We start from the raw sequence: 12,349 nt of genomic DNA, 5'->3' as shown, positions 1-12,349 counted from the left end.
ATCCATCCATTTTCACTACAGCTTGTCCTGCTCAGGGTGGCCCAGTTGACATATGGTGAAGGGCAAACTACACCCTGGACTGGTCGCCAGTCAATCACAGTTGATAGACACAGCCAGCCATTTACGCTCACATTCGCACAGTCAAGTCAATGATAGGGAAAAGAACCCTCTGCTGTCTCCAAGTCAGGCAGGGGAACCACATCAGTGATTATTTTATGGAGTTACAAATTGTAAGACCTTAGAGCGTTGAACGTAAATCAAAAATGCCACAAGGAGTGTCAATCCAATTTCTGTTCACATGGCAAGTCAAGACTCTTCCGAGTCCATTTATGAACTTCTAATAAATCACATCACCGCCAGGCAGTTAGTTTCAAACGAGGTTCTGACAGACTGTCGGCGATTGAGACGTAACTCACAGGCCTTGCGGTCATTTATTAGTAATTGAATATTTTACTGACAACAAACTGGGGCTTATTTGAGAAAGATACTAGCTGAAGAATTATAGCCTCACTCGTTTTAGAGAAGCAGAGATGCTCTGGGGTTGGTGAAGGACTCTGGTTAGTGGCCTGGTGGGTGGTGTCTGGTCGGTGCTGGATTTCACTTTCCTTTCTTTGGTCCTTCCTCGGGTCTCCTGACGACCTCACGACTCTGGCTGGAAGTGTTTGGTTGAGGTGAACGGTATGGGATTTTTTAAATAGGTTTTAGGTGAACTAATGAATACACACACACTCGCACGCACATTCACAAAAATAAATAAATTTAAAAAATAATCATAATAATAATAAAAAGGAGAGCAATGATGACATGTCAAATCAGTAAAATTACCGAATTAACAAAACTGAGCTCTCCAGGGGGAAAAAAATAAAAAATAAGAAGAGAAGCAGAGATGCAACAACACTGGCATGTCATGACAACATCACATATGTCCTGGGAGTCCGCTGCATTCCATTCATCCATTTTTATGCTATTTGTTCTCAATAGGAAGATGGAGATTATTCCAGCTGCTTTTAAGCAAAAGGAGGTACAACCAGGACTGATCGCTTGTCAATCACAGGGCACATGTAATAAGACTCTTGAGTCTTTAAGTCATCCAGTCAGTAATTGTCATATGGGTCTTCACTTTACCCCCCCTCTTCCTTCATTCCTCTAACAATCTGCATCCGCGACTGATGAATTATAGATGCTCGCTAATTGGCTTTCCTGCAGGCACGCACACTTTACACAAACCTTTGGTTGACCTTTCCATCTTCGCGCTGCCTTGATAAACACACATAAAGAACATAACGGAAATGTTCTACAACCTCGTGTTGCCTCACTGTGACTCGTCCCACTTTGGTTAGTCTATATAAGTCATCGATGAAATGTTAGTTCCCTTCTGCTACCTTGAAAATGTTTAAAAGAAGCTCACATCCTCCCTCAGGCATTTTCATCACAAGACTACATTCCTCATCCTTTGGTTATTCAGTCAACATTCTTACCCTTATGCAATTTCTAAAGTCTACATTGTTATAGCAGGGCTGCATCAAACCAGCACATCATTAGAAAAATCCCACCACACATTGCAGAATGCAGTTCGAGTTATTCATCAAAAATACTTCATAGTATTAAGCTATGCTGCAAGATTGGCAGAATAGTGGTTAAAACATCCGACTCGCTGTCAAAGGTTCTGGGTTTGACTCTTCTCATGTGAGGAGTTTGCATGTCGATATAGCATGAAACATTACTTGTAATGGATGTCATTGGAAGTGGATACAATATGCTATCGCTATCCTATTAGGAAGTGGATACAATATGCTATCGCTATTCTATTATTGTGACCTCAGGCTTTAAAATAGTTCCAAAGGTGGGTTCGCTTTCCAAGTAGGGTCCTAATTTTTTAACAGTGGTTACAAAATCCAGTAAAATAAATAAATAAATAAACCACTAGAACGTGTGACCTGAGGTGTTTAGGTACTTAGGGTTTCAAAGATTAGGCCTCTTAATGATTAGATAGATGACTTGAGCTAGGCCCTTGTGTCGCTGTGACCTGTCCTGATTTGGCGTCATCCTATCTATCTGCACTCTGGCACACTTTTCTGGTTGAAACCAGTTAAAATCATCAGGTCACACATTTTCACATGGGTTAGGCTGTGCCATCCCCCGTGTGGATGGGCGGCCAAGACAGTAGGAGTAGAGACCATTTTGGACAGATTAGACCTTCTTCCGCATCCAGCAGAAAAGGCTCCACAGCTGTGTACTCGATCTTTCTGGTATCCAATAAATAGTTCAACTGAGAATATTCGGTCTCCTGGGTTTTATTATTAATAACGTGGGCGTTAAAGATAAAAGAAGTAACCGGTGAAACTTCCCATCAGAACTTTACAAGGGTTTGGCTTTCCGAGTAGGGACCCAAATTTTTAACAGTGGATACAAAATTAACATAAAAAAAAAAACCTCTTGTTTTCTTCTAAAATATGCAAATATTTATTATATATATATTATATTATATTAGAATAGTCTGCCTTGCTAGTTGACTGCTGTCACAATCAAACTGGGTCATTTGGATTTATGTCATTAAACTGGGTAATTACATAATCTGGTGCCATACAATTAGTTCATACAACACACTAATGATCTACTTGCTCAAAGGCCACACACTGTGTGAGAGGTTCATACTGAAGTTGACCTGTTGACAGCACCAGGTTGCATCATTGCGACTGCAGACAGAAAGCCTAGTTGAGCCCAAACAAGAGATGAGGAATATCATTATTATGCCATGTTTGCCTGCCTGTCCACGGATTCATAATCCACTCTAATCCACGGAGGAGGGAGTACTTGTTTTAGATTAAAATCAACCCACAAGCACAAACAACACTGGGAATTTTGCGCAGCAATTTTGGGTCAGGAAGATGCACCTGGGGGACTCCATCCAGATGTTTCCTGTCACATTCAGTAAGAGGGATGCTAAGTAGGGTAGACACACACGCACGCACACACACACGCACGCACACACACACATTTTACTGTCTGCAAGCATCGCTTGATACATATAGTAGTTCTCTTCATGCACAAAATACATACTGTACTGAAAATGTACAGGACTGAGGCCCATATAGGTAGCAGGTAGGTAGGTTACCTGGACACTCCAAAGTATCCACCTGTTGCTATTCATGCAAAAGAGTATGTATATCAAGTGACCTTGTGTTCAATTTAGCAGTCCCAGATTTTATACTGAATAAATCAATTTGATTTGAACTTGAGGTTAGATAATAGACCATTGTCTTTTATTCAGTACACTTTTTGTGGCATTTTTGTTTGGTGGTTTGCAGTGACATTTTTTGAATGTAAAACAGATGCCAAAAATTGTATTAAAAATATAAAAACAATTAAGCCTAGATAGGAATGGAAATAATAATAAGAGATGCAATATAAAATAAACATATATAATTGAAATACATATTTATATAAATAACAATAATGAAATACAAATTGTACTGTAATTAAATAAATACAAACAAATGAAAAAATTACATTAAACATATAAAAACTATTAAGCCTGGATAAGAATAAAAATAATAAGAGATGCAATATAAAATATACATATATAATTGAAATATATATTTATATAAATAACAATAATGAAATAAAAATAGATTTAGTATATAAAAAAATCTGCACTAAAATATTTGAAATGTATTGAATATAAAAACCTAAAAACCTACTAACAAAAATAAAATTCAAATAAAAACTAAAATTTTAAAAATGGAGCGCGAGTTCAATTGATTGACAAGACCATGAGCCAGTAGAAACGCTCTGTGTCATTAGTAGGCGGGGCTTCCTCTGTCCGTGCAGTTCTTGTTTAAAATGTCTCCCTAACAACCGACCCTGGGACTCAAACAGTGGAACTTTTCCAGCGGCCCAAACGCCTCCTGAGTAAGTCACTCCACAATTTTTACTCGCCGTTAACAAACCCTGACGAATCGACGATCGTTTGGTGAAAGAGATGTTGCCAAATGTTATCTGTTCGCCACGGAGCTACAAGCTAAGCTAACTGGGTAGCTCGTAAACGCTCCTGCTTAGTTTCCAGTTTATCCGCCTGCTTGGTGTTTACAAACTCGCCACAATGCACCACAGGTGTCCTTTGTTTTTCAACCTACAAACTTTCCATTTGTGTACCAAATGACATGTAATTGTTGCAAGTATATGCTTCGTTATGTCGCTAGCTAGCTAGGTTGGTAGGTTTCTCCTTGTGTGTTGTTGCTAAGTGTTGCTAGGCACGAACAGATGAGAGGTACATTTTTAGGTCCAATTATTTTTCTCGTGGTATCTATGCACAGGAGTAGGAATGGCAGGAACCGGCGAGGGAAAGAAAGAAGAGGCCGACTACAAGAGACTACACAGCTTCCCTCTCATTAGGGTAGGAGAGTGGTCACATCATCATTCGTGATGTTCAGTGCACTGGACAGTATGTGTGTTGTGGTACTACATATACTTTAGTTAAGTTTTATAGCAGCTATAAGATGGTACTTGATTTTAAATACCGGGAAATTAAAACATAAGAATGGGGACAAATAGTTTAAGATTCAGCACAAAACAATACTGAAGTCTAATGAGACTGGTTTTCACTATTTTTGCTCATTGTTAACTAAATATTGTACAAAAAAATATAACATATACTTTGTTTGCCTCATGATAAATACATTTTACATAATTTTAGGCTGCTTGTGTTACCAAACTGCTCTTGACAAGTCATGATAATTTTATTATTGTAAGCACAAATGACACATTTTTAATTCTTACATGTCACCGTTTCTAAAAGGACTTTTTTTCTGGACTACAAAAAAAACAACAAAAAAAAACTTGTGAAAATACTCACTTCTCCGGGGATCACTACACCACTGTCTCTAAGGTACTAAAAGCGAGTGAATGCCTATTATGACTTGTGTGCATGGTTTATTAATTAAAAAAGGTACAGTGGCACACTAACTTGACCACTGAAAATGTTTCTAAACAAGAAAATACAATGCTATGCACAAGGTGAACTGGTACCTCATCAGTAATGATCAGCCCAACTGTTTTTTTGTTTGTTTGTTTTTTAAATTTTTTAAGTTTCCCTACCCATGGACCAAATCATCTATAAGTGTGAATTTCTCAGTTCTCACCGAGAGTCAGCTGGTTTAAGCTTCAGCTGCCCTGAGAAGTATAAGCGTATAGGAGTGCTATCCTGTTTCCTGTCATACAAACAGTAAAACGTAAATGATAATTCAGGTATCAGAAGATAAGATATTGATTTGTCTTCAGCACACGGACATGCCTGAAGAAATGAGGGTGGAGACAATGGAGCTGTGCGTGACCGCCTGTGAAAAGTTTGCCACCAACAATGAGGTACGTGGGTTCTGTAGTTGATTAAATGGCAGAACTTTTTTTATTGTTTCAAGTTTTTTTTTTTTTTGCCCCCTTATGCTTCTAACGGTGGTTGCAGTGTGTAAATGTTTGTTGTTGACATTATACAGGGATGTGATTTGACCAAAGTGAAATTATCTGAAAATTTAGCTGGGGGTCTGGGGCCCGCTGGCACCCAGCTAGGTCCAGGGCAGTGCCCTGGTGGGGGGACAAGGGGGGCTAAGCCCCCCGGAGCTCATGGGTTTTCCGTGTTTTTAAGTACTTTCAATGCACTCACATGACAAAGAAATAGACAAAACAACAGCATAAATTTTCAATGTATATTGAACTATCCCATATAAAATGGCAGTTTTAGTCAACTCAAAATCAGTCACATTCAAAAACATTGGACTGCCTTTGCTTTTAAAAACTATCACTGAGAATATCATCATATCTAACTAATGTGATTACTAAGTTAACACATAAATAATGTTGAAGAGTTCAAATTTCATGAACAAATAATTGTATCATGACCAAATGAAAAGTAACTCATATTAGAGCATACCACAAATGTCTTTGTTATAGCAGAAGATGTTATCTGTCGGAGTCATGTGCATACACAATGAACTACTAAAAAAAAAAATAATCGAAATTATTTATATTTTTATATTTTATAAAAAAAAAAAGCGGAAAAATCACATCCCTGATTATACAACTGCCCCTCAGATTAAATACAATCTATTCAATGAAGTAGGTCAACCAATATTATCACGTTAAAAATCCCAAATGAAATCATGTAAATGGGAAAACTACCTTCTGGAATGAAACTGAGACCATAATAAAGCTTTCATTAACTGGACAGGGAAGTTTACGTGCCATTTTAATTGCAATACAAGTCTGATTAAATAAAATTATTTTATATATATGTTGACCTATAACCTTTACAGTGAACCCATACTGTTCGCAGGTGATGGCGGCCAGCACAGGAATAGCGAAAATCCATATACTATATATTAATGCAGTCGGAAAAATATTTTGTTTAATTAAAACCCCATCAATTCTTAAATAAGTGGGGATAAACCACCAATAAGCATTCTAGATAGGAAAAATGGGGGGAACATAGCTGTGTGCAACTTGGTCCTAATTCAAAAGAGAGTTGTTCTGATTTCTCGCCGCTGGTTTTCAGAGCGCCGCCAAGATGATCAAGGAGTCCATGGACAAGAAGTTCGGCAGCTCGTGGCACGTGGTGATCGGCGAGGGCTTCGGCTTCGAGGTCACGCACGAGGTGAAAAACCTGCTCTACATGTTCTTCGGCGGGAGTCTGGCCGTGTGCGTGTGGAAGTGCTCCTAGCACACACACACACACAGCAGAAACACTACTTCCCACACTCACGTCACCGATTCGGTGAACGAAAACCAGCCGCCAGTTGGACTCTGGCTACAAAAAGTCACAGAGGTTGATGATGACTTGGACTTGGGGAGAAGAACTGTGACATCAAGTCTGGACTTGCAGACACTTGAACAGCTTCCTGCCTTATCTCACATTTGTCTTTTTCTTTTTTCTAAGGAGTTTCCATGGTGTCAACACTCACTTTGACATAATAAGCCGGCCAGGGTCTCCAAACACCTTTGTCCTCTTTCCTCTGCAGGGAGCGTCTGGTGTGCAGGTGTGTGTGTGTGTGCAGGACACACACGCACGCACTGTTCTTTTTTTAAACCTACAGTACACCGAACATCACCACCTACGTCCACGTCATCTCACAACTTTTCTTACAATGAGACGCACTTGTCTTTCAATACAATGTTTTTATATTTTTAAAATGTGTACATAGTTGGATGCGACTTTTAACAAGTGGCATCTTCTTACAAACGACCTGACCTACCTTTTTTTTTTTTTTTTCTTGCTGTAAAGGTTTTTATAATAACCCGGCATGTTTTATCGCCGCTGTTCCGTATAAACGGTACGGACACGGAATGAGGGGGATGAATTGGATCCAGCAGTTTTCCGAAATCTGATGTAGTATCCGGGCCATTACAGAGGTGGAACTGCCTGTGTAAAAAAGTCATGGCTGGGGCAGAGTCGTGAATTTTTGCCTTCCTGAGGTGTAGTATCAGAGCCATAACAAAAGGAGGAATTGCCTGTGTCTAAGGGTATTCACAACACCAGGCCAGGAGTGTCAAGTATGCACTCAACTCTCCCAACTGCAGTCGTTGTCCGACAAACATTTTATACGTCGCATTTGATGCTGACGTTGGCAATTTGATTATGTGCACACATTAGTGGCAATAATCCCGCCTTCAGCCGGGGACCGTGTCAAAGGTGAAGAAATTCTGGATCGTTTTGTTGCAGCAATTTGAAAGAATTTTTCGCGCAAAAGGCTAACGCGCGTGAAAGAGATAAAAGTGATATAATACACAGTGATGGATAATAAACTGAAATGTGAAACAGCAGCCTGTGATTTTTGTATTTGTTGACAGGACACAATAGTCCTTTGATCAGTTATGTTCTAGCACAGCGAGGAAGTAAAACTAGAGGCACGACGGTCATTAGCGGCTGCATTAAGCACACGTTGTCTTATGTTGTGGCTGGATTTGAAAAAGTTAAAAAGCATTGCAAACTTGCCACAGAGGAATAGCGAACCGCCGGATAACATACCGTACAACTCTTCAAACAAATACAGAGGGTGAAACTCCAAACGATCTCTCCCGAAGTAACTCAACAAAGAGGGACGAGTGTGTACGCTTTTAATCAGCAGCCAAAGAGAAGACAAACAGAAAGTTTCTATTTGTGTAGTCTCACTGTTGAGATTTGTGGCATCCTCACAAAGCGCCTGACTAGGGCAAAAATACTCGGCAACTAGTAAATAGCTGAAAACTTTGTGTTGTCCTTGAGTTCAAGTACTCTCAAGTTAGCAACCTATTCCCATGATCTAATTTTAAAAGTGATTTTTTAAAATTTCAAGTCACGTTTTTATTGCGATTATATAGTGCTTGACAAATGTATCAGGGAACTATGTAAGGTTTGGCACAGCTGCCCTAAATTTAGCAACATGGCAATTACCAAAATATTTGTTTACTGTATTTCCATTATAAATATGCCAGTATTGTACAGCTGTAAGCACAATGTGGTGGCCCCCTAATTTGTCAGAAAAACTCAAAAATAACTTCTCCAATCATAAGATGCCGCCAACACCCTCACGTAAAAAGCTGGTTCGTACCAAGGACAAAAGGATGTCAAAACTTTGGTCAGGGAGGACCGCTGGTTTGAAAGACATGTTGAAGAAATCATCTGTACAACACTAGAAATTAGCAAAGCTATCTCTTAGGTGGTTTGAGACATCATCTCATTGTATTTCATATTTTTCCAATGTATGGCACTCAGGCTAACAGTGTTAGCCTCAATGTAAAATCACAGAACTGAATGTAGGCTGAGGTTTGAAAGGTGCAAAATCTATTGATTATGTCTTGTGTTTAGAACATCATCAATTAAGTCTTGGTCTGTAGGTGTTTACTGAAAGGAAATGTTTTCCCGCAGGCTTTTATAAAGTGACGTCATTGGCCCTTGCATTATGCCAGCACAGGGACACTGTGACCTACTGATGTTGACAGAATGAGTATAATGTACCCAAACACGCAATCAGGTCACTTTGCACTCTAGCCACAAAGAGGGTAGAATATTTTGCACTCCACTCGGGAGCAAATCTGCCAGTAAACAAGTTTACATTTTGTTTATGTCAATGTACAGACAGACGTTTGTTTAATAAACAGTGTGCGGGTATGTGTGTGTAAATAGACAGAGGTTTTACAGCGTTCCATGTTTGGTATGGTACATGGAACAACAAAAACTAGTGCGACCCTTTAAATGGGCCGACAGACTGATTACAAGTTTGAAGACACCTGTGATGCTAATTGGAGGCTACACCTTGCGTGAACAAATTATTTTTCTTTTCTCTGCGTACCATCATTTTTTTGTCCAAGGTTGTTTGACTTTGTTTTTGTTTTGTTTCTTATTAATTCTGTTGAACCACAATTCACAACCTTTGGCTGATTTTCATTGGTTAATTTTCATTATTAAAAAAAAATTACTTTTGTCAGATGCTAGTTATTTTTGTGACCGCGGTGGGTTTTTATTTCATTAACAAGACGGCTACCGTCAATTTTGTTGTTCAAATAACTGTACAGTGGACAGACAGTTGTTAGCATTATCTGTATATAGGGGGGCGGCGCGGCTCGGTGGTAGAGTGGTCGTCTCTCAACCCCAGAGATTGTGGGTTTGATCCCATGCTATTGTGACCAAGTCAAAGTGTCCTTGAGCGAGATACCGAATCCCCAGTTGCTCATCAGTAAGTGAATGAGTAGTTGAATGTAAAGTGCTTTGAGGGCCTTGTAAGATAAAAAAGTGCTATATAAATGAAGTACCATTATAGATGGAGAGACGGTTTTCAGTAAAAAGCTAAAGAAATAAATGAATACTCTGATATTGTGCCCCCTTGTGTTGCAGCATTCACGCTAAAATAATCTTAATGGTAGAGTCCATGATCTCTTAAATGTTCGCATCCCCAAAACACCTCAAAAGTGATTATTGTACTGTTCGAAATAAATACACACTAGCAATACACTGGAGCTAGCAAACACTCCATGGACAATATCAACTCTAATGATTCCAGTGGGTCCTGTAAACATAGCCCAACCCTCCTAACCCGCTGACAATTTGGCGCAACTCATTCATTATTCATACCATCCCCCTCTTTAAATATCTCCTCCCACCCCCTTTTATCCCTTCACTGTTAAATATTCATACGCGGAGTCACACTCCGAGCTCGCTGAAAGGCTTCATCTTGCACAAAAGCTTACAGCTTAGGGACATGTTGGCACGAGTGGATGGTGTTAAATGTCATGCACGCGTTACTCGCATGCAGACTTAGTAGTATCAACAGGAAATTCAAGAAAAGTTTGAAAATGGCTATTTAATTATTATTATTATTATTTTTTTTTTAAATGTTAGTCACTTAAAGGTCTCAGATGAAGTTAATTTTGCATGTTCAGGTGATCAGAAAATCAGTGTTGAGTTTTAAAAGTTGAAATCTGCTTAACCAAAGAGTGGCCGTTCTATGTTATGCTTGGTCAGTGTTTCAGTATTTTGCACAAGAATGGCAAAATTCACACGTTTTTGATACATGAATAGGCCAATTCATTTCCTGTTTCAACTGGAATTGGTATTCAAACCAATCAAGAGACCAAGACAACACCTAACAGTTCATCAACGGTACCTCAACATTGCAGTGATTCAAACAGGATGTTCTCGGAGTCAAGCGGCCATTGATCTTATGACATCACAGAGTGTCCTCAGCAGGTTACAAGTGATGAAGTCTGGAAGAGTCACAAAAAGACACACAACTGACACCTGAACCACCATTTTGAATTTTCCACTGAATTTTGCTCTGTTCCGTGTTGCCACTTACTGTGTCCTCATTCCATGTTTCTCTGGAGTTTGAAAGCTGAGCACTGTATCTTAGCAACCTCCCAAGCACCTGAAAGAGAAGGTTGCAGCAGCTTCTGAGTGTTTGCGCGATTGTGCGTGGGGTGGGTGAGAAGACACAAGGTGGAACAAAGCGAGAGCGATCGGCTCAAAAGTCACCTCAGGATACAAAGAAATTGCACCAGGAACGAGCGTCAGGCCAGAACAGATATACATTTTTCATCTGAACGTCACTGGTTTGTTGGCTCTTTTGTAGAGGCGAAATTGAAAACATAATTTAATATTAATATAAATGTGTGTTGTGGGCTAATGTTTTGTGTGCGGCTTCCATTTTGACCATAAAAGGCTGCGTTTTTCCGTAGTGAAATTAAAAGAGCACAGCGAATTTTGAGGGGTGCGTGAAAAGGCATAAAAGCTACTCAGTGGATGTTGATGTGTGCATCAAAGCTTTATCCAGCTTGTTTACAATACACCAGCATGGGACGCAAGACGTTCCAAAAAAAGACAAAAAAATAAAAGAAGCACCGGGGCATGCGAGGAGAAAAACAAATCATTAACGCAGGGGAGATACATACAAAGATGACAGCTTCCTGCTAGGAAATGAAAACTCTGCTGGTGCAAAATGTGACATGCAAGGCATAAAAGACAGAAATACACAAACTCGATCTTGACGGTGGCTCATGGGGATCTTTGTATAATATGCCTGCTTTAATTGGAGACCACACTGAGAACCTTGAGGCTCATCAAAAATGAATGTCCAGCCAGTTTACCAAGATTCTATTGTATTTAAATCAACAGAAAGTCTCAAGTTCAAGGGCAAAGTAGAGATCCAACAATCTGTGTTACTGCAGTGCATAAGGGAAATCCATTCAGTCTATAAACCTTTTTTTTTTTTTTTTTTTTCAGGAGAGCTCAGTATTGTTCATTCGATTTGACATCATCATTGCTCTCCTTTTTTTTAAAAAACAAACAAACAAATCAATTAAAAAAAATTAATAAATGTTTTTTTTTTTAAATATATATACATATATATACATATACACACATATATATATATATATATATTTTTTTTTTTGTATGTGGGTGAGTATGTGTATGTGTGTGTGTGTGTGCGTGCGTGCGTGCGAGCGTGTTTGTATTCATCAGTTCACCTAAAGCCCATTAAAAAAAATCCCATACTAATAATATAATATAATAATAAATTGCCAAATGCAGAAACATCAATGTAAGTTATCACGATGTAGTGGCTCTCGCTAACAGACAGAATTAAGTAACCAGAATTAGGTTAAAAAATTCTATATACGTAGACCATGTTTCTATAAATTTTGATATTTGGTTTTTATTTGAGGCAGATATTTTTTCCATTAAAATGTGATTTATGAGGAGGTTAGACCATTGGTCGATATTCAGAGTTTGTTTATTTTTCCAGTTAACAAGAATTGTTTTTTTAGCGATAGTCAGTCTATAAACCTAATTCACTGATCTGATGTGATTCATTACAAACCCTTC

At 38.9% G+C, this 12,349-nt stretch overlaps 1 protein-coding gene across 1 annotated transcript; it reads left to right on the top strand.

Annotated features, from left to right (window-relative positions):
• Positions 1–3,781: 3,781 nt before the first annotated feature.
• On the top strand, positions 3,782–7,812 carry LOC144055710 (dynein axonemal light chain 4). Its single transcript, XM_077571943.1, has 4 exons — positions 3,782–3,912; positions 4,317–4,396; positions 5,281–5,364; positions 6,548–7,812. Exons 2-4 carry the CDS (start codon positions 4,325–4,327, stop codon positions 6,710–6,712), a joined length of 321 nt encoding a protein of 106 aa, XP_077428069.1. The 5' UTR covers positions 3,782–3,912; positions 4,317–4,324; the 3' UTR covers positions 6,713–7,812.
• Positions 7,813–12,349: the final 4,537 nt, after the last annotated feature.

This window comes from Vanacampus margaritifer, chromosome 7 (assembly GCF_051991255.1).
Source record: "Vanacampus margaritifer isolate UIUO_Vmar chromosome 7, RoL_Vmar_1.0, whole genome shotgun sequence".
Classification (NCBI taxonomy): Eukaryota; Metazoa; Chordata; class Actinopteri; order Syngnathiformes; family Syngnathidae; genus Vanacampus; species Vanacampus margaritifer.
This window is presented reverse-complemented; position numbering and strand designations above follow the sequence as displayed.